This window comes from Archocentrus centrarchus, chromosome 12 (genome assembly GCF_007364275.1).
Source record: "Archocentrus centrarchus isolate MPI-CPG fArcCen1 chromosome 12, fArcCen1, whole genome shotgun sequence".
Classification (NCBI taxonomy): Eukaryota; Metazoa; Chordata; class Actinopteri; order Cichliformes; family Cichlidae; genus Archocentrus; species Archocentrus centrarchus.
In genome coordinates, this window is record NC_044357.1 from 3,684,635 (window position 1) to 3,712,419 (window position 27,785).

Here is a 27,785-nt window from a genome sequence, read left to right on the forward strand (position 1 = left end):
GTCTGCTTTGCCCTCGCAGGCAATGGGGCGCGCTCTGCCTGGAGACGTGCGCTCCACAGTAATGGCGGGGCTCAAAGCGAGCACGAGCTACAGCATAAAGCTGTATGCCACTGGTGTTGATGGCCAGAACACACAACCCCTAGTTGCTGTAGCTACAACAGGTATCACATTACATGCATTTCTTGACACTGCACGTGCCACCATTTATGCATTTATGCAGGACGACATAACTGAAAAGCCATGTTCTTTTTTTATTCAGAGGACATCCCACAATTGGGGCCCATAGCTGCTTCATCTGCGAGTCCACATAACCTCAGCTTGTCCTGGACCACTGTGTCAGGTCATTTTGATGGCTTTGTTATCCGGGTCAGTGACTCTGAGCAGCAGTCTGAGACACTGGAGTTCAGATTGCCTGGTGAAGTCCGTAACATTACAGTCTCTAACCTGATGGATGCCACAGGCTATGATATTGAACTATACGGTATTTCTCATGGGCGCCACACTCCCTCAGTGTTAGCCCACGCTATCACAGGTACTACGTATTTTACTCATATCTTTTATTCTTATTCTTGAAGTGTACTTTTTTGCATCAAAACTTTAAAAAATTTTGTTCCTTTTATCAGTTTGACATAGCAGAATAACTAAATGAAATCAACTTATTTCTATCTGCAGGTCTAAAGCCTGAAATGCCTTAAGAGTAAAACTGACATGCATCACAAGCAGCTATTGTTTTTTCTTTCTTTCTTTTCTTTCAGTCACAATCAGCATTTTCACTGCTTCCATAGACAGTATAAAAGATACACATGGCTTCTGGGTCTTACAAGGGAAACCAATGTGAAAGTGCTTTAAACCTGCATTCTATTTAATGGCCACCAGGGGGCGACTCGAGTGGTTTCAAAAAGACTGAAGTCAATAGGAAAATGGCACATGGCTCCCTTCCTCTGTGACTGCACCAAACACTTTTCTGATGACTTCTTGGACTCAGTCACTAATTTCAGGCCATATTGAATACTTTATATCCATTTTGTAAATTATGGTCATTCCAAGAGTCAGAAAGGAGAATGTAAAGGATATGTTTACATCTTGTGATTCACAAGTGTTTAGCCAGTAAGTGTGCAAAATGGTGAGGGTAAAAAAAAAAAAAGCTCAAGGCTTTGTAGTGGGACTTAAACCAGTGGGCAATGCCACTGATTGTATGGATGCTAATTACTAGGGGTAATTGTGCTAAGCGTTATAGAGATTAACAAATGGAATTTTAGTCACGAAAACATGAACATAGACGCCTTGAATAGGCTGTTTGTACACTAAACAGCTTGCAGTATTATTATTTTTTTCAGATCATTCCATTAAAAATGTTCCAAAAGGTGCCAATACCATAAACACAGTAAAGAGGTCCACTCTGTTTTTTGAGCTCCCATTCCCAGTGCACTCTGCTGTTTCTCCCTTCCCTGTTCCTACCAACTGCCAACTAGTCACCATTCGAAATATACTTTCCAATCTGTATGCAAACGGACACATTTATGGCACCATAAATTACACATCAGTCACACTGGCCAAGGGAATGGTCAGTGCCCCCTGGCAACTCCAGATGGTGTTATTCCCCATTCCATGTGACTGGTTGGTGAGAGGCTGCTGGAGGTTGCTAGCTGTTGCTAGGTGAAATTGGTTGCAAAGAAGGTACAACTCTGAAAAATTCCTTGTGATTGCTTCAAGGCAATGTACAAAACAGTTGGCTTTGAGGCCAACAAGTTTGCAAACACTTAATAACTAACCACTGAGTGGTAGTAAAACTTGAAAAAAAATCGACGTCTGGACAGTATTCGCCTTCAAAGAATAGTTGTGCATTAATGCTGAAAACAACACGCTTCAAAAAGTGCAACTTTCATTTTGAAGGCAAACAGTCTCCATTTCCAGTTTGCATCACACTGCTCACTACCACATAGTGAGTAGTTGGTGAATGTTTGTGGTGAGTGTTGGCAGGTAAGTTTGTTTTTTTTATCTTCCCGTGCATCCGTCTGTCCCTGTCTGGTCTGTAGTCCAAAACCAAGAGATGAGCAATTAAATTTGGCACCTGTGTTCTCTACTCTTCAAAGATGTGCAACATGAAATTCATATTCCTGGATTTTTAGTACCTTTTGTACACTTTGGCTGGATTTATCTGAAGTGGAGAGTAAACAACATGGAAGATTTTGTGCTGCTAATACAGCTGTAATTTATGCTATAGCTACTTGACCATTGTTAATTGAAATGGAGAAAATGAGGATTCCCCATATCTAGCAGCTGACCAAGGTCACCGAACAGCTGGCAGTAGCTAGATAATGAGAAACTGGGGAATTCCAAATTTATTGGTTAAGAGTTAATCTGTTTGTAGTAACATCAGTTCTAGGCTGCAGCCTTATTGATTAGCCTGTGATGCCAACTTCTGATTGGCTGAGCATTGTCTAACATGTTGGTCAGGGATGACTCGTGACCATAAATAGTACAGGCTTTGACTCATCATTGAGCAATATTAAAGTCATACCTACTGCTCAGCAATATTGCTCAAATGTAAACAAATAGTTGCATTATGTTTTGTAGGTTTTTGCTTTTTGATTATAGTGATGTTATACATAATCCATTGATATCAGCATATTATGTATGGGTGTATTATTTAATCATATTCCTGTACACATGCGTATAATATAACATGAATATATTGTAAGTATGCATTATATCTGGCTTATTGTTATAGATTATATAGATAGAAATACATTATTTAGTATACACACTTGTACAAAAGTGTAGTATGTACTTTCTGTAATTTGTTTCCCATAGAATTCTTTTGTGTTTGTTCTAGGATGTGGTTACCAAAAAGTATTTGTAGAAATGTTAAAGATAATCACAGAATATTAATCTCTGACAGCATGCTTTTTGTTTTAATTTAATCAGTATTGTTGATTTTGAAAATATATTTTTGACTGAAAGTATTTGGATAAATGTTTAGGGCAAGGCCTCCAAATTAGGGATAAATCATTTTGCAGAAGGTAAGAACATGCCTGGTGAAGGGTTTTCTGTTGTGAAATGGGCTGTAATGATATCCTGACTTCTACATTTAGTTCATATTTCCATGAATTGCGGGAGAATATCCACCTCAGTGATGGGTCTTGTTCCATTCAAACTATAAACAGCTGCTGCAAATTTCAAAGAGTTTCTTGCTGCAACACCATGTACCGCTTTGCAACCAATTTCACCTAGCAACAGCAAGCAACCTCCCACAGCCAATCTCCAACCAGTTGGAAAATTTATATTTTTCTCTAGCAAGCGGTGGTTGCCATGTGTTCACTGACCTGTGTGACTGAGGCTTAGCAATTTATTTCATAGCACCTGTGAATAATTTTCAACAATAATTTCAACAATTGGGCAATACTCATTTTTTGTCGTGACCAGTGGTTACCAGGAGGTTGCCATCTGGTCTCTAGGCCAGGATGACTGGGGCCTTAAGTGGATATTGGCAACAACTTGTCAATCAAAGTGAGCATGGTATAACTGTCACAAAGGAAACCAAAACTATATTAAAAAAAATAGCATTTTTCTTTCATTTTTCTGTTCTAAATCTGGTGATATTAATATGAGTCTCCTGATTTTTATTTGCTTTTGCAGCCAGCCTGAAGTGGCCATTCAAAGAACTGCAGTTTTTAGCACTTCTGTGTTTGTTTAATTTTTTTTCTTTAGTCCTCATGGTGTCTACTTGGTCTCCATATATTACATAAAAACCCAAACCTCAGAATGTCAATTAGTGTGGGGACATACCAAGTACTATGATGCATGCTAGATTTGCCCTTAATGTGTTTTGGCCTATAATTATTATATTTGCCTTGTAAAAGAAGTGCCTCTGTATTTGCTTTTGCAACCATTGCACACATTATCCTCCTAATGAAATCTCGTACCCCCCCACCCCCACCCCCCATTTATTCAAACCCACATTCCTCTCAGCTCCTTTGCCTAAAGTGGAAAACTTGACCATTTCCAACATAACCCCCTACGGCTTCCGTGTGTTGTGGGGTGTGAAGCATCAGCTGCCACAGGATAATTTAGCCCCCTCTAGTGGTGGCTTCAGCCACTTTCACATAGTGGTGACAGACTCTGGCTGGCTGCTGAAGGCTCAGGAGTTCATTGTGCCAGGAAACCAAAGTCACCTGGACATCGGGGGCCTCATTACCGGCATAGGCTATGAGGTCCGACTGACAGGGGTGTCAGAGTCAGGGCTTCTCTCTCGGCCTCTGACTGCAGTGGCTGTGACAGGTACAACTCAGTGCACTGTAAGGCTGCGTGTCTTACTACAAAGTCCAGTTTCTGACTTTGTTGAAACTGCCATGTATGCATATGTATGTGTATAACTATTATAACTATTTCACTTCTGCAGTTTCACTGTCACAACCTAGTGCAGTTCCTTGACATTTATACCTCATATAAATGTCTAGCAAAATTTGCCTGAGGACTGATACATCTTTCTTACTGACACGTTTTGATAGTGAGACTTCAGCCCAGTACTCTTACCTAACCCTAATGCAGATTAACTTTTTTCCAGTATGACCTCACTTTTTCTTTGTTTTAAGCATTTTCTTGGTATGCAGCCATGTCGCCGAGAGGAAGAGGTGTTACGCTCCCATCTGTTTCTTCTTACCTCCAAAATATAAGCAAGCATATTTGTTTGTCTTCATATTTTAAAATGTGTTTTCCTTCACATTTTTAATTGGTGATAGTCAGCCCAGTCAGGCTGGTTTGTAGATGAAGTTAAAAACTCCCTGGATGAATACAAACCACTGCATAAAATGACATTTTCATATGCAGGAAAACACTGATAAATCAGCAGACATTCTAAGCATGAAATCTCTGTTGATTTAGCTTCTAATCTCATTTGTCACCTGCCATTACTTTTAATTGCACTGAATGCATCCAGGCTTGCCTTGAGGACGCATTTCAACCAGTGTTTGCTGAGATCCTTCTGAAAGAATCATTCTGTTAACCGCCATCTACAGAAAGCATCTTGTCTTTTAATTCCTCTGTCATCCATGCGCTGTATTTTTGACTGATTTACACTAACGGATGCCTAAGCATGACACATTGGTGGTGGTCAACAAGAAGGCCCTCAGGCTGGAACCTAATCCTGTCTGCCACCCGAAAACCGGCTTGCCTGATTTTTGACCTCTTCCGAACTGATCCCTATGGCCGTTTCTCAGAAGGTGATGAATATTGCTGGGAAATCACCAAACCCGCTGCAACGTTAATGTTTCCTTGTCTAACCAGAGGCTGAGCCAGAAGTGGAGCATCTCTTTGTCTCAGACATCACAGCTGACAGTTTCCGTCTGACGTGGACAGCCAATGAAGATCTATTTGACCGATTTGTGATCAAAATAAGAGACAGCAAAAGGTCAGCCCATCCTCAAGAGCACAGCGTCCATGGCAATGAGCGAACCAAGATCATAACTGGACTTATGGGTGGCACCGAGTATGAAATCGAGCTTTACGGTGCCACATTGGATCGGCGCTCCCAACCTATTACAGGGATTGTTCAGACAGGTATACTGAAAGCACTGCAAGGTGTGAAGTTTCATGTTAACTGCTAAACTTTCTGAGTTTTCAGTGAGACATCAGAGCTCAGAGAACTCGATCAAGTGTCCCACTTATCATCTTTATTCCTCTGGTTTTCATATCTGCCTGAAAATATTGGGAAAAACAATGTCTTGACTTTATTTTGGTTTTTCTGAGCTGAATTTTTACATGTGTTTGTTGTTTTTTGGTGTAATTTGACTTTCTTTGTCTTAATTCACAATTGTTGTTTTGCTGTTTTGCTCTCTGGGCAAATCCATTTGCTTTTTGCCAGGCCTCAGCACTCCGAGAGGACTTCACTTTTCTGAAGTGACCGACTCTTCAGCCATGGTTCACTGGTCCATGCCGCTATCACCAGTGGATAACTACCGCATCACCTATGTGCCATTTGAAGGAGGTAAGAGGTCAATCATGGTTGCTGCATTTCTGCTTTAACTTTTTCTTTCAAGTTAAATTAAGGTTAGCTAAATAGTTTTAATTTTAGCTTTGTTTATGTTAGATATCACGTCAAAAACTTACCAGATTAGATTCCCCTTCCAGTTAAAGAAACAGACTTTCAGTGACTGCTGTACTGCAGGCGGTGCAGTAAGATGACTGCTGCCAACACCCATAGATAGTATAAAAGATGGATGTAGCCGCCGTGATGTCACTCATTGGTTAATAAAGTCCTGCTATGAAGCCTCAAGCTGAGCATTTTCAAAACAAATGGTGAATCTGACTACCAAAAAAAGGACACTGCACACTCATTATCTAAGGATTTGTTAGTCACAAATCCTTAGATAATAAGAATATCTTGGATAATCCTCCTTTCTGGTTCTGATAATGACCATAATTTACAAAATTAACTTCATCTTTTATTCAGTGTAGCTACTGAGACCATAAACCCATCAGGAAAGTGTTTACTGAGGTAACAATGCAAGGGAGCCAAAGGGTCATTTCCTCTTAAACGTTTTTTACAGTCAGAAGTGTCCTTACAGCTGGAGGTTGACACCGACTTCACTTTTCAGACCCTGAACCTGCGTACATCTTCTGTACTGTCTGCGTCTTCCAGTTAGTGAAGCCACTAAGTTAGGCTCAGTGTTAACGTGCTGGACAAAAGCACTGGAAATAGGCAGACTGCTGAGGACTTCATTCTTAATTTGTGTGTGATTTGTTGTCTGCGCGTCCTGTGGTGTTTCCGTTCCTCTCTGCTTTCCGAACACTTTGAACTATAGTAATGGCAGCCATTCCATTAAAGTACTACTGTGCCCCGCACACTGACTCACAGGTGTGTCTACAGATTGAATCATTACAGTTTGATGCTCTGTTTCAGATTCACAATCTGAGTTCTGTATATATCAGTGGCACTTGTTACTGTTGCTTTAACAAATGTTTTTTTTTTTCCCCCACTATTAGCCTCATTAGAGATAATAGTGAATTGCAGTATTTGTACAGTTTAATCTTTTTGGATGTTTGTTTGTTTCTTTATGAAGTCCTGCTGGTACTGCTGGTACTTGGTTCACATTTCCAAACATTTTGGTCCATTAAACCATAAAATGAATCAATTCAAGGTGACCGCGAGAGCTTTTTATTTATTTTTTTCAAAACTTTTGTAAATATTGGTCGTGGCAATTTTTTTCTGTGTGATAACTGTGTACTATGACTGACCATCATTAGGTCAAAATTGAAACTTGCTACACTGATGACATTCCCCATCAGCCTGAGGGTGCAAAGCCTACAGTTCTGACATGTTAATCGAAGATCGCAAGCACCGTAAACGCATTTTATTCACAACCATAATCCTTTAGTTTGAGAACATGTGCTTTTATTTTCATCTTGAGTTACAGTGATCTACCCCAGAACTAAAATGATCCCTCCCTGCATGCAGATTTCTTCTGCTCTTGCTCTAAACTGCACGTCTGCACTCAAATCCTGTGTCTATTGTGTGCTGAGTCTAAAGAATTCTTGTGGTTCTACTGTTGCCCTTCTTCTTGTTCTTAAGCTGCTTCTGTCTGAAATCTGAGTGGTGACTGTACTCACCAACTGAAGTCAAGACCTTTAACAGCAAATCCTTGGTTCAATTAGCAGTCAAGCTATTACTGTATTTCAGTTATATCTAAAAAAAGAAAATCTCATTGACAGCATCATATGATAGTAGACCTAAAGTGCTCATTTCCAGCTCTACCAGAGCAGTTTTGCATGATTCAGTATAATATCGATTTGCTTGATGTAGCCCCACAGTTCACCCCGTCTTTGAAACAAGGTCCCTTCCCCACCCCCTTTAAGCCAACTTTCTTTCAGCAGGTGGGTAACGTTACTGTTCAAACTGTCACAAACTGTTAATCTATCCACTCTCTCTGACATCAGTGAAAGTCAAGAGTAGAAAGGCTCTGACATAGAGAATTTTGTGCAGTCTGAAGCTTGAACGTTTGACTCACAGGGATTACTTATACAAACACTGACCGCACTATTTGAAACTTTAGCCATGTTTAATATCCACTGTTGGAATACTATATATACAAACTCAGGAAATCCCCTTTAATTATGTAGTTTTTTGCATTTCTTAGATATTCACAGCGAGGATAGAAGGAAAGTTCATGTAGCAAAGATCCAGTCACCTAAAAACCAAACAAGGGAACAACTCCTTAGCACATTTAAGCCCACTCAGCTATTGTGTCATGACTGATGGTACAGTACAGCAAGCAAACAGAAGTAACAAGAGCGTGGAGAAGTTGAACTGGAGCACAGGAAATCTATGCAAGCATCAGTATATCTGAGTACAGCGAGAGAAAGTTTGTTTTTCGATGGCAGTTTTGAGGGAGCTCACTTCATCATTGAGAAATCATAAATTAAAGGACCATGCTCTTGAGTAATGAAAGTAATGAAAGCAATAGACTGTCATTAGCATTGTGATTGTAATCATTTTGGCATGCTGATGTAAGCATTTATCTCAAAGCACCACTGTGTTTTAGCTCAGCCTTCATCTCTCTTACCCAAACGTGTATCTCCACCCACCACAAAGTCCGTGAAGAGCTGCAGTACATTTTGTTCAGTGCGATGTGGAAATACACTGATAGATAAAATCTGCCACCACTTGACAAGCTTGCCTTTGAATCAATAGTACATGTGTTTGTTCTCTCTCCTCCACAGGAAGCCCAATGACATTGACTGTAGATGGTGGCGTGTTTAAGGCTTTGCTGCCCAATATGATTCCCGGAAAGACGTACCAAGTAACTGTCAGTGCTGTGAAGGGTCTGGAGGAAAGTGACCCCAGCACAGACACTGTAACCACAGGTTAGCTTATTCAGCCTTCACTCCAGTGAAGCTGGAGTCGATTCAAAATGTACTGATCTGACGCATATTCTCTGTGTTCTTCCTTGTGCCCTGCAGCTTTGGACAGACCTCAAGGTCTTACTGCGGTTAATGTCACGGACACTTCAGCCCTGCTGCTGTGGCAACCATCTGTCGCCACTGTTGATGGCTACATCATTACCTACAGTGCTGATTCTGGTGTGTCTCTATTCCTTTTCATCAATTACTTGTTTTACAGATTAGGCTTATCATTTGAGCGTAAACAAGCTTGCTTTTCATTAATTGCATAATTGGATACCTGCCTTACAGTGTCCCCAACGGTGGCGCATGTTTCTGGGAACATTGTGGAGTTCGAGATGAACTCCCTGGTTCCAGCGACCCACTACACAGTTGGAGTTCATGCTATGAAAGAGGCTCAGAACAGTGCTTCTGCTGTTACTGAATTCACCACGGGTAAGTGCAGAAAGATGTCCAGCTCATATACAATCGTTGCTCATTTAAAAGATGGCTGTAGCTTTAGGGTCTAAAAAGTGAAGCCCATGCAGAAGTGCCTTAAAGCTACATTCTTTCTAATGGCCAGGAGGGCTGCGACTCTTCTGCTTGCAGAAAGAAGGACTATGGGAGAACAGCCTTTCAGCTCCTTTTATCTGTGACCTCAGTAAAGAGTGTCCTGATCTATTTACAGTTTCAAGTGCTAAATTCAAGTCTCATTTATTCAAACACAATGTTTATTTTGTAAATTATTTTGTAAATTAGAGTCAAAATGATGAAAAGCAGTCATTCTTGGAGGCAGCTCTCAAGTCAAGTCAAAGTCATGTGATTGAAAAGTCACTGCCATATGAACATCCAGTGTGCCCCCATCTGCTTCCATCTTTTATATACAGTCTATTCTACTGTTAATATAACCTTAAGCAACATGTGTTGATTTTCTAACCACAGTAGTTGCACTGAATGGTAAATCTGCAGTGTGATACTGTATTTCCAGATGTGGACCCTCCTCGTGACCTGACAGCTATGAACATTCAAACTGACAGTGCCACTCTGAAGTGGAGACCACCCCATGCTGCTGTCACTGGATACATGCTCAGCTTCTCCTCTGCTGATGGAACAATCAGGGTACGTACGTGCCCGTGTCATTTCATTATTTGAAAAGAGATGTGAGTTGCTGTAAATTTTTCCCAACTCTCCTTGAAAGCACAAGTTTTCTGATATGTTAGAACTCTGCTTTAGAAAGCAGCTTTTCAGTGGAAGAAAACATTGACCTGTAAAATTAAAAAATTTAAAGCTGGAGCAGTGATGGAAATGTAATAAATAATGTTGTGAAGTGCATTTCAATAAAGTCCTTCCAAGAGTTGCATATGCTGCCATGGGACTTGCTAAACCATAAACAGTCCAGAATTCTCTCTCAGGTTCAAGAATCTTTTTTTTTTAACTGTCTGCAGTTTATGAAGTCCTACTTGTCAGTATCCTTAGTTAAAATATTGTGATATTCTATAAATATATCTGTGATTTGATAAAGATATAAATCAAAGAACAGTATAGAAACAGAGGATAACATCAACCCTTCACCATGTTCTTCGGTCTCATCCATTCAAATGACAACAACTTTCCAGAGTGTTGTGATGTTTTCTGAACTATTACTATGTTCTGCACCTCAAGTCACTACAGTACTCATTTAAGCATTCAGGTGCAAATAATGTGTATTTCTTGCATCTCCTTTGTCTGTGCTTTGGCTTTGTGTGTTTGCATGGATTCAGGAGGTGATGCTGAGCCCCACAGCGTCCTCATACAGCATGTCTCAGCTAACTGGCTCCACAGAGTACAATGTGAGACTGCAGGCTGTCGCTGGAGCCCAGAGGAGTCGCCACGTGATCACCGTCTTCACTACCAGTAAGCTTGAAAACACACACAAACCTCTTCTTAATTATGTTTATGTATAGCTGAAAACCAACAGTAGCTGGAAGTGTCTGGTTGTTACGCAACAGTCCAGATGCACATTAGAAAGAGATTACCTCCTCTAATGCTCATTCCTGTCATTTACTCTGATATTCTAGCCAGATCACCTGTGCTTATTTTTCTTTCTGCCTGATCTGCTCCTGATGGAAAAAAAACTTTTTTTCTCCTTCTTCAAGCCCCTCTCTCTTTCCATGGTCCACTCTCACGATTGCTGTATGCTGCCTTGTGCATTATTTATTTAACAGGGACAGAAAAGAAGCAACTGTGTCCTCCAAGGTCCCTAACATGATGTCTTTTTAATATGTGCTTTTCAGTCGGACAGTTGTACATACGCCCAAGGGACTGTGCTCAGATTTTACTGAACGGAGAGACCAACTCTGGTCTGTATACCATCTATATTGGAGGGGAGGAGAGCCAGCCCATCCAAGTTTACTGTGACATGACCACAGATGGTGGAGGATGGCTGGTGAGGAAATCAACCTCGTGAAGTCCAATTACAGCCCATTTCTAACCATTATTCAAACTGAATAAGAACTGATTGTACTGTTTATGTGGCACCTGTTTTTCTGATGATAAATGATAGACAGCAGCGCAGAGCCCTCAGCCTAGCTTCTTACCATTCCTGTGAAACTGTTTTGACACTCATGAGCATCAGTATTCTTTCCTCAGGTTTTCCTCAGACGCCAGAATGGAAAGCTGGAATTCTTCAGGAACTGGAAGAACTACACTGCTGGCTTCGGTAACATGAACGATGAGTTCTGGCTGGGTAAGCACATTCATCCCGGAGCCTTATTTACCTTCTTTCCCTCGCTCACTCCCCTCCTGACTCACACATATTAAACTTGGGTTATAGGCCTCTCCAACCTCCATAAAATCACATCTTCAGGCCATTATGAGCTGCGAGTGGACTTGAGGGACAACGGGGAAACCGCCTATGCTCAATATGACAAGTTAACAATTGCAGAGCCAAGGACACGCTATAAAATCTATATAGGAGCATACAGTGGAACAGCAGGTAGGTGTTACTTTAATGAAATAGTCTGACATGTTGGGAAGTACAGGTCTTTGCTTTGTTCCCTAAAATGGTATTCACTCTTGTCTCCCTCCAGTAGGCTTAGTAGAGGTTTTTTTTTTTCCAGTTTTTTTTTTTTTTTTTTTAATGAAGCCATGCCAAATTTTGTAATCCCATGAATATTTTCTGAATTACAGGCCCATTAATTACAGAAGGATTGGTTGAGATTTTGCGCCTCTTAATTTACATTTTATCTTCAGCATTTTTGAGGCTTTTCTAGGTACAGGAGATATCCAGATGACATTTTCAGGGTTAAAAAAAAAAAAAAAATTTGCACCCTCTCTGAGTGTCACAATCCAAAATCTCCTTTTTGTGTAGCTTTCTCTCTACTGGATATTTGATCTGTTTTCCGATAATTCACTAGACAAAACCCCCCAAAAGTGCATTTTTGGTCACCTTTAAAAGGTCAAATTAGCATGTGTGGTAGGCGGCTGCTCAAAACAAGTCGCAGCATTGTGAAAGATTTCGTTGGTACCAATACTTTGATACTGGCTCATCTTCTGGTCAAAACTCCCTCTGTGCCAAAATAACTTTCCAGGCTAAGAGGGTTTCGGGATCAGTGGGTGATCTGATCACACACTGCACTGGCCACAAGTGTCTCAGCAGCTTTAAAGTTTAATAAAGTGAATAAAGGGACCTGCCATGTTATTGTTGGTCAGTGAGCTGGAGAGGCACTGCTTGCTGGATTTTGGAAATCTTGGAAAATGCAACACTATTCCAGGTCTTTCCCGTTCAGATTCTTCTCTTCTCTTTTGTCCAGTACCCAGGTTTTCAATAAAGATTTCTGTCTTAAAACTTTGGGTTTTTCTTTCCAGACTTTTGAAGTACTAAAGAGCTCGTAGTTGTTTTCTTAAAGATGTAATTTAATCCTGCACAGCTGTGACAGTGATGAATGTTCTCATTAAACTCTTGGCAGTAAAATTAACAGCATATTTCCCAGAATTTCACATTATTCCTTTAAGAAAAGCCACTTTGAACAGCACAGTTAAACTCATCAGACTGCCTTAGCAGAATAACACTAATTTGTTCACCAGGTGATTCCATGACCTACCACCAGGGTCGGCCCTTCTCCACTTACGACAATGATAACGATATCGCTGTGACGAACTGCGCCTTGTCCTACAAAGGAGCCTTTTGGTATAAAAACTGTCACCGTGTCAACCTCATGGGGAAATATGGCGACAAAAGTCACAGTAAGGTATGAGCACATTTACACATGGCATAAAATCCCAAATTCATTCCATGGAAGGATCATTGTATTATCTGTAATCTATTACTGATTTATAACAGTCCTTTTTTTTTTTTTTTTTACCAACACTATCTAACCAGTTCTCCCCTCAGCAGAAAATTGAGTGGGAAACCATAATACAATCCACAAGCGGCTTATTAGGAGCACAAAAATTGAATTATCAAATAAGCAAATCGAATCTTTTCAGCAGAACTTGCTCCCTGCTCACTGGTGAACGTGCAGTGCGGGAAGAGCTGATGAATTCTATTGCTATTCCCACAGGGAATCAACTGGTTCCACTGGAAGGGCCACGAACACTCAATCCAGTTTGCAGAGATGAAGATAAGGCCGGCCAACTTCAGAAATTTTGAGAGCAGAAGAAAGCGATCATAGACTCACAAGGCCCCTCTCCCTTCACACCTCAGCTCACCTGTGTTCCCACATCTCTAAGTCACTCTCAAACATACACAGATCCAAACACACAAGCAGTCACACTGCACTGTGACTAAGTTTTCAATGTGAGAAATGACCCCCAGTAACATAACGCCAGAGAATCATCAGCTGGGGTTTTTTTTAGAGTAGATTTCCCATGTGTGATTGTATTCTTGCATTCCCAAAGAAAGTAGATGTTGAGTTTGATTCATATGAATGGTTGTGTTGTTGGGACCAAACACCTGTAAAAAAAAATGTATCTGAAAGGATCCACTGAATCGATAAAATGTCAAAGGCACATAATCACATCCCCGAAGTATCAGAGTGTTCATGTCATCCATGTTAAACGGAATCACTGATAAGGAAAGATGCATCCAATGAGAACTTAAATATTGTCATATGTTTACTGTACAACCGTCCCCTGAAGCTATTGAATTCTTGCTTGAATTTTGATTTACTTATTTTGATAGAACAACAACAAACAAAATAAGATCTAATGCTCTGTAACCTTCGATACAAATAAAAAAAACAATGTTAGTTTGATACGAGTGTGTGGTGGCTCTTCTTATTAGTGACCAGGTGAACCACATCCCCTCCAGCAGATGGCGGTGTTTGCCCTGTGCAGCACTGCACTGTTGCTCATGAGTGCAGCTTCAGTGTAGTATTACCAAGCAGCTGATGGAAAGTGTAAAAGCTTATTTACAGTGTCTGTGGGTCCTAAGATGTGAAAAGCACCAAATTTTAAAGGTCTTAAATTGTATTTACTCTTCAGTCCAGTAGTTTGGGAAATTATGGCTACATTAATTTATCAGCTACAGTAGAATTAACTGTTAAACGCAGCTCAACGGTACTGATAATAACAGTTCTTTTAAAGGCCTGACTGGGATTTTTGTCTTTCTTTGATTCAATCACACATAAAAGTTTTATGTAGTTACTAAAAGATCTTAAATTTAAGTTATTACACATTTGATGTTAGCGAATGTTCACCTGAGAAAAAAATATATGAATCTTTTTCATCTGTGCAGGCAGGAGCTTAGCTTTTTATGACTATCTGTGAAGCAGGATCTATTCACCATTCCAAAGTTTAAAATGAATGTTATCTTTTCTCTTTTGCAATTGGAGCCCTTTGGATCCATTTTTTTTCCCCTAAGCCACACAAGGTTTGCAAAATCAATAGCTTCTCCGCAGATATCATGAAATGTCGACTTTGGGGTTTAAAGGTTTGCCTTTAATGAGAATATCTGCTTAAAGATAAGTGATCCACACGCTCTACTTCCTGTTATGGCCAGAAGTCTTTTCAAGCTCAGCACGTGGACGAGTGATCCGACCCTTCCTCAGCCTCTTTGGTGTTCTCTCTGCACCGTCTGGCACTGTTTGTTTGTTTTGCAGTCCAGTTCAGTGGGGACATTTTGGCCTCTCACATCTGATCCTCCAAGAGAATGATCAAAGTAATGGTTTCTGAGTATCAGTGTCCACGCCAGCCTTCGCGTGGTTTCACAGAAGCCTGATCCTCTCAGTTGTTGAAAGTTTAGGCTGTTGGAACATTATGTTTGAATATTACAATAAAGAATGCAAACCTCAGGACACTAGATGCCACCTGGCACAGAGCTGGGAGTTTTCCATATTAAGTTCAAGATTTAGAAATAACTTCTGACCTGGATTTCAACTAATGCATGCTGCTAAGATCTAATTTCATCCTGAGGTGTTTCTAATTGAGGGCTCAACAAGTTGAGTGTCCTTATAATATATCTCCAGACAGACTGGGGTACTCAAGTAAAACCTTTCCAGGGATCTTACCCTTCACTCTTTAGGAACTTGTTTGTCAATACCAGGCTGATAGTTCCTGTGTACCATCTCTTATTATGTTTTGGCAGAAAGAGTAATAATAGCCACAATAATGCAAGACTGTTTACATCTCTCCCTGAAACTATACAGAAAGCTGTCCGAGAACAGGTTTAGTTTCCTAACGATGTTCTGAATTCTTCAGTTTCTAACGAAGGAGCTGGAACAAAGTCCACCACTGAGGTAGCTGAGACAGCTGGAAGATGGATTGCTGTGAAATTTGTGGTGCCAGGAGGATGAATAACCCTATTATATAACTATTTATTTTTAGATACACTTAGCAGCCACTTTGTTAGGTACACCTGTTCAGCTGCTTGTTAATGCAAATGTGTAAGCCAATCACAGGGCGGAAACTCAATGCAGGCATGGTCAAGACGGCCTAATGAAGTTCATATTGAGCATCAGAATGAGGAAGAAAGGTGATTCAAGTCACTGTCAACCTGGTGTGGTTGTTCGATTCAGTTCAATTCACTTTTATTTATAGAACAAAATCACAACAACAGTACTTTACATTGCACTTTATATTGTGAGGTAAAGACTTAAAAATAATACAGAGAAAACTCCAACAATCTCACTGTCACCCAGCACTCTGTAAGTGCTGGGTGACAGTGGGAAGGAAAAACTCTCTTTTAAGAGGAAGAAACCCACTGGGGATGGGGGAGGGAGAGTGTTGTTGGTGCCAGATGGGCTGTATTTCAGAAATTTCTTATCTCCTGGAATTTTCCCACACAGCCATCTCTAGGGTTTACAGAGAGTGGTCAAAAAAAGAGAAATTATCCAATGAGTGGCAGTTTTTTGGGGCAAAAATGCCTTGTTGATGCCAGAGTTCAGAGGAGAATAGCCAGACTGCTTTGAGCTGATAGGAAGGCAACAGTAACTCGAACAACCACTTGTTAAAACCATTGTATGCAGAAGAGCCTCTCTGAACACAAAACATATCAAATCTTGAAGCAGTGGTCTTCTGTGGCAGAAGAAACAATAGAAGACTGGACAAACATTTCCTGGGTTGATGATTTCTGCTGTGACAGTCAGAATTTACCATAAACAACATGAAAGCATGGATCCATCAGGCCTTGTATCACTGGTTGAGGCTGGTGGCTCTATGCCATGAAGGATTTAAACAGATCTCTGGGCAAAAGGGTGCCCAGCACAGTACTAGCAAGGTGTACCTAATAAAGTGTCCAGTGAGATTTTTTTATTCTGTATATACTGTATATTAACATTAACCCCTGCTATGACCCGTTTCTTTGTGTGCTGTGCTGACTCAGTTGCTAGCAGAGTCACATGTTTCTGTAGCTGAGAGTTGATGGCACCAGCTGTTCAACTGAATTGAAGACCATAGTTTTAGGACACACGGACAAGATACACAATAATAGGAGCATGAATACATTTTTGCCACTATGAAAATGAGCTCCCTCAAACAGATTGCACCTTGTGTAGATGTAATTTTGACCATTGCGTGTCCATAGCACCTCATGCCCACACATATTTTGCTAACAACAGTAAATGTGTTTTTGGTAAACGTTTCGCTACTTGTAAGGGTCCATGTGGCTCCAAGCATACCATGTAACTATCTGAGATGCTGAGCTTACATCAGACACTTTCAGCAGCCTGGTTCCTCCATCATGTGTGTTATCCTTGAGCTGTCTTACACAGCATTGCAGCACAAAATATCATCAGGCACACATTTTTACCTCCTCTGTGAGTCACAGTAGAACTTACAAAGTGTTGTCTAGATCTTGGATAGACATGAAACCCTCAACTTTTTTTCCTCTCAATCTTCAGAGATGAGGAATTTAAAGATATGGTAAGGGCTTCTAAGAGTACAATCTTAGATAAGCTCTAGACAAAGATGAGTGCACTCAAAAGATGACTGAAAGATGGATTCTTCAGGAGGACCTGCACTCTCACTTGTCACTTGAAGTTGTCCTTGTCCATACTGAGTCTCAGCTACTTTAAAGGCTTCCTGACTTAGACTGGCATACATGGTTTTATGTTTTATCAAGTTCCAGAAAGTTTGTTTTCCTGAGTCTTCTGAAACTTGCAGTTAGAGGCTGTTTGATTGCTAAACTCTCTGGTAATCAGATCAGCCAGTTGGTACACTTCCTCCTTGAGATGAGCATGCACGGTCACATTTGCAATGATAGACCAAAAAAAATGGTTTCACAAGTCTGCTGGTTTACTGTGAACTTGGGTTTCTACTGAATGCTGTTCTCTAGCAATCAGAATACACACTGAAAGCTTTCTGCTTGAGGTGCTTGTCTCATCGTGATAGACCACAAGCTGATTTGCTTTGGACCTGGGCTTCTTCTGACTGCACCCAAATCCTCGAACCTTCAAGCTTTTTAATTGAGTTTTGTATGTGAGGCCTCTTTTGCAAAGAACATGCTTTGAAACATTAAAGAACATGCTTTGATTGGTGCAGCCTGCTTTAATAACCTGATGTTGCATGAAACCATAGCATTATACATTATCTGTTTTTCATTTATACAGCACCCTTCCACTCTATTAGCAGCCTAGGTGCAGTCCTTTGGATTTGGTGAGAATTTAGGTTAGATCATTATATATAGCTATAGCTGTTTATAGTTATATCATTGGAGCCACAAGTGGCAAAATGTTTACCAGAAGCTTTGACTTGTAAGGTTGCGTGCATGGCTGTAGACTTGTTGCTAAAAAAAGAAAAAGTACATCAGGTGATCAAGCAAGTTCAAGAGTTTTCCCTTGCTGGCGTTAGCATGAAACCACTAACAGCTGCAGACTATGAGAGAAATCCTGAGCACCATATGAAGTAAGACCCTCTGAAAAAGAAAGTTTTCACAGGCACACCCTTACTGCTTCCACAGGAATTAAGAGAGTACGCAGCAGAAAGGTGCTGCTAATCAAATGCACTTAATTAACTGATTATCAGTGCGTGAGAGTAAGTATGAGCTCCTCTATAAAAAATATTTAGTAGTTTTCTGCCGCATTCAGGTGTGTGTTTAACACAGTGTCACAGCTGTCCCAAGATCAGACCATGCAATGCTCATAGAAATTACAAAAAAAACATGAGCCACATCTCAGACTCTACAGCATGTAATACTAAAGAAGTATTAGAAGCAGTATTAGAAAAAGGCTTTGCAAATTTGCATCTGAATGAACAGCAAGACCTCTGGAACAATGTCCTTTAGACCAAAGTGCAGATGTTTGGCCATAATGTACAGCGGCATGGTTGGTGAAAACCAAACACAGCATATCAACACAAACACATCATACAAACTGCCAGCACAGTACGGGAGAGCGATGATCTGGGCATCTTGCAGTCAATGAGTTAAGCATGAACTCCTCTGCATACCAAACTGTTCAAATGTGAGGCCATCTGTCCAGCAGCTAAAGCTTGGCTGAAATTGGGTTGTGCAACAGGGCAGTGATTCCAAGCACAGGAGCGAATCTACAACAGAATGGCTGAAAAAGAAAAGAATCAAGGTGTTGCAATGGCCACAGCATTTCAGTCAACCTGACTGAAGAGAGTTGTGCACAAACCTCAGCGAACTGAAGCAAGCAGGCCAAAATTCCACAATGTGACAAGACGGAGAATGAGTAGTTCAAATTATTACTGCTAACGGTGGTTCCATAAGCTACTGAATCATGAGGTGTTTTTCACAGGACTGCATAGATTCCTGTGAAAACTTTCTTTTTCACATGACTCCAGGTCCCACAGTGTTATGCATGCACCACTTCAACAGAGAGTTGCCTCAATACATGTGAACCAAAATTAGCCAAGAGTTCTCAGAACTGTCATGGAGTTGTAGCACATTGTGATACTCTCAGTATTTGAACAGTGTTATATCACTGTTTGTTCAAAGAGCTGCCTCAGATTTACACAGCCAGCTCTCTCCTGGTGATGCAATGACCTAAAAAAAAATGACTGGTTTCTATTCAGCAAAGAGAAATGAGCACATTATGTTCTGTTTTATGTAGTGTTGACTGTATAATTTGACTCTATTTTCATAGCGAGCTTTTATGTGAAATATTTTCTGTAAGCTACATAAAGACAGAGCTTTTACTTCATCAGGTCAAATAGGAGCCAAAAAAAAAATAAAAAATAGGATTTCTGCATATGCCAGTTGAGCAAAGGTTACTGTGTTGCCTAAGAAAATCTGTTTGCATTAATCACGCCATGTGGCCTCACTGAATCACACTGGACTGCCATAAATCAAGTTTTTCAAGGAAACTTTTCCCCAAGAGCCTGTGCTATATTTGAATTGGCTCTACTTTCAGTGCAGAGTCCCTGGCACTGTGCGAACATGTATCTAAATCATCTGCCACAGTCCTGTCGGTGCTCTCCCCACTACTTTCCACTCCTCTCTTGGACATATGTAATTGAAAAATAGGTAATTCCATGTACTCATTTCATGCTGTGGGAACTCCTCAAGCTAAAGATGACGTGGCATAGCACTAAATATAAGAAAGTACATACACGAGTAGTTTGACCTAAAGCTGACTCTGGAGCGAATGGACGAAATGATAGACTACACCTGGAGGTCTACTTGAACATATTTTAAGCAGGATACAATTCACACATTCCTGCACACTACAGAGCAAACATTATTGGACAGTGATTAATGCCGTGTGCTGCTTTCAAGCATGCGGGATGCGGGAACACCGCAGAGCAGCTAGACTAATATTCTCTCAATAATGGCAGTGTGCTGGATTGTTACTGACCTCATTTAAAAGATGTTTATGAAAAGTGTTTTCGACATTTTTATGAGAGTACAAAGAGAATATAATGAAAGATTACAATGAACTCATATTGAGTAAAATCATTTTATTTGAAATTTAAGAGTGCTAACATCAATCAGCCCTAAATCAAAACCTTTGGTGCCAACTGTTTTTAATGTATTGATATTTTTCACTGTGGCCTATTACATTTCATGTTTACTAATACATGCAGCATGTCATGCTGTGTAGGGATGATTTATTTCATCTGGCTGCTACTGTATTTCTGCATAGTAGAAATAGTAGCATTACCCATAAAGGTTTCAGCATTGTTTTACTTTTTTTTATAAATATATAATATATATGTGTGTGTGTGTGTGTGTGTGTGTGTGTGTCTTAAAGACCTCATAATACCATATTACCCCAATAGAGCACTTCACTCTCAGACTGTTAGCCCCTCTTCTGTGGAACCGCCTCCCAGTTTGGATTCAGACATCTTCTCTCTTTTTAAGATTAAGCTTAAAACTTTCCTTTTTGATAAAGCTTATAGTTAGGCCTGAACCACCCCTTAGTTATGCTGCAATAGGCCGGTGCTGATGGGGGATTCCCATGATGCACTAAGTGTTTCTTTTCATTCACCTTTTTTTTTTACTCTGTTTATACCCCACTCTGCATTAAATCATTACTTACTATTAATCTCTGGCTCTCTTCCACTCTGTCTCTCTCCCCTCAGCCCCAACAGGTTGTGGCAGATAACTGCCCCTCCCTGACCCTGGATCTGCCGGAGGTTTCTTCTAATCAAAAGGGAGTTTTTCCTTCCCACTGTCGCCAAATGCTTGCTCATAGGGGGTCATTTTGACTGTTGGGTTTTTCCCTGTAATTATTGTTGGGTTTTACTGAAATTTATATATATACTTAATTGTAGTTGTTTACTGTGTGATTTTATCAGTCTCTCAAATAGTAGTGGAGGAATTTTGGCCCTCTTTTCTTTAAAGCATTGCTTCAGTTCATTGAGGTTTGTGGATATTCATTGACAGCATTTCAGTTAGGTTGAGGTCTAGACTTTGACTGTGCCATTGCAACACCTCGATTCTTTTCTTTTTTTTCAGGCTTTCTGCTGTGCTTGGGATCATTGTCCTGTTGCATGACCCAGTTTCCGCCAAGTTTTAGCTGTCAGACAGATGGCCTCACATTTGACTCTAGAATATTTTGGTATACAGAGGAGTTCGTGTTCAACTCAATGACCGCAAGGTGCCCATGTCCTCTGGCAGCAAAACAAGCCCAAACTCCACCACTGTGCTGAGAGTTGGTATGATGTGTCTGTGCTGATATTCTGTGTTTGAATGTGTTGTGCATTATGGCCAAACATCTGTGTTTTGGTGTCATCTGTCCAGAAGTCTTGTGGTTTGTTCAGATGCAACTTTGCAAACTAAGCCGTGCTGCCATCCTCTTTTTAATGAGAAGAGGCTTTCTCCAGGCAACCCTTCCAAACAGCCAATACTTGTTCAGTCTTTATCTAATTGCGCTGTGATGAAGTTTTACATTTAACATGCTAAATGAGGCCTCTGGAGACTAAGCTGTAGCTCTTGAGGGTTTTGCAGTTCCTTTGAACATTACATGGTCTGCTGCTTACCCTCTTAATTCCTATAGAAGTAGCAAGGGTGTACTTAGTTTTTTTACACACTGCTTCTGCATTTTGGATCAGTTTTTGTTGTTCATCTCAGCTTCATTGACCTAGTTTTAAGACCTGGTAGAGACTAGATATTTTCTGATATATCCTGGTATGTAAAACCATAGAATTGAAAGAGAGCATACTTTCTTTTTTACTATGACTCACTTCCCTTTACTCTACATGGACTAAACTGTAAATTGTAAAAAAGGAATTTCCCAAACATGGGACAAATAAAGAATTTGTCATTCTCTCTCGTTGTCGCACATTAAATTGCTTTGAGATGAGTGTTACTGTGAATTGAAATGAATGAATTCACAGCTCTTTTTGTGCAGGATATTCACACGCAGTACGTAGCATAGGAGAGTGTGGGAAAATTATGACATAATAAGCATTAATCATCTTGACAATATTCTGATGTCTGTTGGCACGACAGCACACACAACCATCTGATGTGTCATCCAAATTAGAGTGTAGAAAATGAGAAATGCGCCGTGGCTGACTGAATGACCTCCTGCTGTGTGTACATACAATCATGCTTTAGGGGTTTACTGACTATCAACATGGAGAGTGATCTTCTCTAATGGATCTCTGTTTCACAGATTAACAACAGAGCCTGTTTGGTTAATCACTGTGGATTTGATCAAATTTATATATTTGATGCTATTGTCCATTTTAGATAAGCAGAGTAATTACATGAAAGCCTCGAGGCCAGATGTCTGACCTCTGATTAAAAGCCAAGAAACCAGAGTTGACAGTTACATTAAACTAAATTATTTGAGTGCCACGGTCTCTTTTGTTCTGTAGACAGTGGCTTTCCTTCCTTTTCTGTTGCCCCAAATTAAGGGATACGTTAATCTTTATGTTAGTGCGGATGCTGGTGCAAAGTCATCCCTCCTTTGCTTTACACTGAGGGCATTAAAGGCGAAACACATTTCATCAGATTGCTGCAGATGTATGTCAAGTTGGACCTGAGCCTAAGAGGATTGTAACTGTGTTTAAAGCATGCATGTGAAATCTCACATATGACCTGCTCAAGCGGCTTCATTTGGTCCCGTATAGTGCTGAGATCACATCCCAAACTTCTTTACCTCATCAAGTTGCCATCTGGACTTTTAGGCATTTTGGTTTTAAGCTTCTTAAAATAAATTCTAACAATCAACAAATGCATTGGTGAATGCATGGTATAAGTCATGTATGCACACAGAATTTTTATAGAAACTGTAATCCTGGTTAAAAACGTCATCAAAGGCCAAAGACGTGTTTTACTTTGCTATATTTGTATATCATGGTGGCCATTTTTTTCCTTAGAAGAAAAGACCTTTACCATTACCATAAATTCCTTGAAATACCAATATCATGTTTTCTCCTTATTGTCCATCCAACCATTTTCATCCACTTAGCTAATTAATGGTTGCAAGGGGGCTGGAGACTATCCCAGCTATCATTGGGCAAGAGGGACCCTGGACAGGTCACCAATCTGTTACATGGCTAACACACAGACATGCTCACATTCACACCTACAGCAGATTTAGAATCACCACTTAACTGAATCCTGTGTCTTTGGGTTCTGAGAGGAATCTGGAGGAACCGGTGAACCCAAGCAGACGCAGGGCAATCACGTAAACTCCGCACAGAAAAGCCCAAGCCTGGATTTGAACTTTGGACCTTCTTGCTGCATGGCAACAGTGCCACCCATTGGTTTGATTTTTTTTATTAGATCAAGGGCGAAAAGAAGTGCATAGCCACTTCCATGATTTTTACTCATTAGTTTGGAGACTCAGTGTTTTAAAACATAATTTATATTATTTGTCAGACAACTGCATTAAAATACTCCAAAGTAACCAGTACCACAAACATAGTGGCGAGGTCCAGTCTAGTGCAGTCTCAGGAGACTGCTAAGGGCTTCCACCGCCTGCCAGTCAGAGCAGCAAACTTGAAAATCTAACAAAATGTAAACAGATGGGTTATAAAGGGGGAAATGCTCAAAACCAGGGTGCATACCTACTAATTTTCCTCTGTATAGGGTACTTTGGGTACTTTAACATGTTCAAACCTAAAAAGAAAATCAGGACTCATACCAACCCTACTTTTTTTTTTCAATCAAAAATTAATAAATATATCAAAAATAAGCTGCTGATTAATGAGCTTTAAAGGTCCTGGTTAGTGGATTTTTTAGATTTATTTATTTTCCTGTTGGACGATGCCATGAAAGCTGTTTCTGCCCATTTCTAGTGTAAACTAACCAGTTAAACTAGTAGCAGCCAAAGCAAGTGTTGTCCTAAAATAGGAAAGTCCAACAAAAGGCATAATGTCAACCACATACACTGAAAGAAGTTGAACCTCGAAATAATTCTCCTGGTTGTGCGATTGCGTACAAGGATGCTGTACAACATGCATGTCTTTGTTTCAGTTATACATTTCATATGATCTCTGGAAATCCCTGGACGACATTTGCTTTATCTGCTCGTACTCTCCTTCTTCGCTCTCATTTGATGAAGGTTTTAACTCTGCTGCTCTGGCTGCAGTGACATAACATCCCGGCTAAGAACAGGAGCGCACAGGGCTCGCTGATGGGGATTACGGCTCATTCTTTAAAGCCCTGGGTTTATTTTAGGGTCTGACTGGATAAAACAGGATTAGCATCACAATGAATCTACAGGCATTCAAACTCAGAGGCCGGCTCCTTCGCGGCCTTTGACATTTGAAATGTTTATAAATCCCCATCTGTGTTGTGATAGTTAAACATAGATTTGATCAGCTGTCATTCCAGTGAGGAGCCCGTTTTTGATAAGTGCTCGCCTCTTTTAGAGGGTCCCATCCGTGCTGACAGGTTTTTACATTTTCTCCATGACACAGATTTAATATCCAGCAGCTGCTGGTCCAGTTTTATTTGTATTGTGCTGGGTGGTGATGAACTTTTACCTCTGAAGCCTGCAGCCACACTGGCACTTCTTCCTTGTATTGGGTAGTTGAAAAGTAATAGTCAGTGTTACCCATGAGGGGGTAACACTGGCTATTACACTGACTATGCCTATTACACTTTTCTTGATTCTGCTTTATTATAGCTCTTTATGCAAATCAGTGTCATTGTCATGGTGATGCTGTTGCACAAGTCAGAAGAATATCAGGTGATGTGTGATGAAACTTCTAGGTAATGTGCAAAATTTTCCATAGAACAGGTCTTCAGACGCATCACTGCATAAGTTTGTTAGTAGTTAGAAGGATTCATCCTCTGGGAATCATGAATGTTTGTACACCATTCCATGTTAATCCATCTGGTATTTGCTAAGCCGATTGAAAGATTTGCAATCTGTAATTACTGATGTGTGTGTGATAGAGCCACCATGCATGTCATGTTTAACACTGGGGAACATTTGCTTTGTAAAAGCATACAAGACATGACTTGTAAAAATAAACTGAAAGTGATAAATCTTGTTAATAACTATGAACAGAGTCTACAAGGGGGGAATGAAGCATTATTGTTGGCAGACAAGCATTCTGTCTTTCAGCACCGGCTTCTATGTTCACATATTCCCTCTTTAAAGTTGCAGAAAGCATCGTTCTCTAATGCTGGCCTCAGAGGAACAGTTCTCAGGTCAGATTATCAACAACCATTAAGCAAGGTTACAACACAATTTCCATCACCTTGTGTTCAAAGCCTGGAAAGTTGCGAAAGAAATCCATAATTCTGTTTATTTTTCCCAAGAGTGAAGACTGTTGCACTCAAAGATGTGGAGCTCTTCAATCAAAGATGGAGTGCAGGTAGCATAATTGGTTTTTATCTATCATGCAGTGCATGCAAGCCCCCGAGGCATTTATTATTTGTGTCAATATAGCATCTGTAACAATCCACCCCACCTTGCTTTCCTTTGGGCCTGTTTGTGTGGCCGGTCTCATCTGCAGGCACAGGAGAGGGGGCGTGGCTTGTTTCCAATCAGTGACTCTGGCAACACCTGGGCCCAGGGCAGCAGCGTTCTATAAAACCCTCAGAGCTTGTTTGTTGGGTGGCTCTCCTCCTTGAGATGCTGTTTGGGTTTCTGCACTACAGATCATTGCATACACCATTTGTCACCCATACACTCATTTATACCATTGATTGTTCTGCCTGCACAAACTGTGGTTAGTTTAGGTTCTTTCCATGCTTCTTTCATCAAAATAAACAGCCTTTTAATTGGCATTTTATGTTCATCTTCCTATTTGTCATGGCCGTGCAGCCTGGTTTGTGACAGGTTGGGACTCATCCATCTAAATTTGATTTGTTTGTGACTATTTTGCGTTTTTAATTTTGTTTGTGTGCGGTCAGAGCATTTGTCTAGGACACTTCCAGAGCTGTTGGGTAAGTAACCATCTTACTGGGATCCTAACTGGGTTCCTGGATTGAACAGTTTTTCTTGATCACTTTGGTGCGGTGGCACCATTCTCACCACTCCTTATGCGGTTCTCAAAACAGTTAAGGCATTTTTCATAACAGACTCATCTGTGGCACCAACTGCTGTATAGTCCAGTAAAGTCATGCCACATACATTCATCGGCCACTTTTTGTGTGGAGTTTGTATGTTCTCCCTGCATTTGTGTGGGTTTTCCCCGGGTACTCCGGTTTCCTCCCACTGTCCAGTTACTGGGGTTCAGAGATGTATAGTAACGAAGTAGAACTAGTTAAGTACTGTACTTAAGTACCAAAATGCAGTATCTGTACTTTATTGGAGTACATATTTTTTCCCCTACTTTCACTTTTACTCCACTATATATTTTTGATTAATTTAATACTTTTACTCCGATACATTTTTCACGTGCTGAATCGTTACTCGTTACTATTATGAAAACGTTATTAATCATCCCCAAGTCATAGTATCAATGCCAGAGCGGTAGATGGCGCTGTCACGGTTTATGAAACTGGCTCATCATTGGGCGATTTGATTTTTTTTTTTAAAAAACGCAGGCTTCGTCTCCGCCTTTTGCGCTGTTGCTTGCAAGTATTGAGGACAAAACGCGTCAGCTTACTGTCCGATATCGAGATGGATGACGTCCCAGGAACACCTTGTCCAGGTTTGTCTTTTAGCTGCTCTGTGACTGCCCCTCTGGCCTTTTGAGATGTTTTATTTGTGTTTATTTTTTTGTAAACACTTGTATGGCCTTTTATCATTGTACTCCAGCTTCAGCCAAATACATTGTGCCTTTCAAATGTTTGAAATAATATAAACAATGATAATCAAACTTTTGACTGCCTTTCTTTAATATACACAGTACTTGTACTTTTACTTGTACTTGTACTTTCGGTACTTGAGTAGCAATTTTTGAAATACTTCTACTTGCAATACTTAAGTACCAAAAAAATTGAGTACTTCTGTACTTCCACTTGAGTATGGTGTTGAAAGAACACTTCAACTTTTACTCAAGTCAATTTTTTTATATAGTACTTGTACTTCTACTCCACTCCTCTACTCCAGTACTTTATACATCTCTGCTGGGGTTAGGGTAACTGGTGATTCCTAAATTGCCCGTAGTTATGAATGGTTGTCTGTCTCTCCGGTGACCTGTATAGTGTGTACCCTGCCTCTCGTCCCATGACAGTTGGGATAGGCTCCAGCCTTATAGACTTGCTGTCAAATGAATAAATTAATCACTAATGGAATCATGATTTATGGTGCTGTCTACTCTGATATAGCAGTACCACACTATTACTAATCAGTGCTGATGTCATCACAGCTGGGTGAACCCTGCCTCATTAATTATTGAAAGACCCACATTGCGCATTAGCAATTAGATAACTGCTCCAAGCATTATCTTTGAACATAGTGTGGAGACAGCAATATAGATTTGCATTCCACTCAGTCTGGAACAGCTACGGGTTTAAACACCCCTGAAAGCAGAACTTCAAATTTTCATCATATTTAAAAACTCAGCATAAAAACTTAGCTGATCTGCTTTGTTTGGACTGATTGTGGTGTCGGCGGTCAGCTTTTTTTTCCAGTCCAGATTTACACACAAAACAATGAGCAAATAAAAGT

At 40.4% G+C, this 27,785-nt stretch overlaps 1 protein-coding gene across 1 annotated transcript in view; it reads left to right on the forward strand.

Annotated features, from left to right (window-relative positions):
* The window catches only part of LOC115789467 (tenascin-like), a 69,159-nt gene extending 55,082 nt beyond the window's left edge, over positions 1–14,077 (forward strand). The window contains exons 15-26 of the mRNA XM_030742898.1: positions 5,287–5,559; positions 5,864–5,986; positions 8,719–8,862; positions 8,959–9,078; positions 9,190–9,333; positions 9,866–9,996; positions 10,638–10,770; positions 11,151–11,302; positions 11,506–11,602; positions 11,690–11,851; positions 12,943–13,106; positions 13,419–14,077. Of these exons, the coding sequence (XP_030598758.1) occupies positions 5,287–5,559; positions 5,864–5,986; positions 8,719–8,862; positions 8,959–9,078; positions 9,190–9,333; positions 9,866–9,996; positions 10,638–10,770; positions 11,151–11,302; positions 11,506–11,602; positions 11,690–11,851; positions 12,943–13,106; positions 13,419–13,529 (1,754 nt within the window). The 3' untranslated portion in view covers positions 13,530–14,077. The remainder of the gene's footprint in view (positions 1–5,286; positions 5,560–5,863; positions 5,987–8,718; positions 8,863–8,958; positions 9,079–9,189; positions 9,334–9,865; positions 9,997–10,637; positions 10,771–11,150; positions 11,303–11,505; positions 11,603–11,689; positions 11,852–12,942; positions 13,107–13,418) is intronic.
* The last annotated feature ends 13,708 nt before the right edge of the window (positions 14,078–27,785 follow it).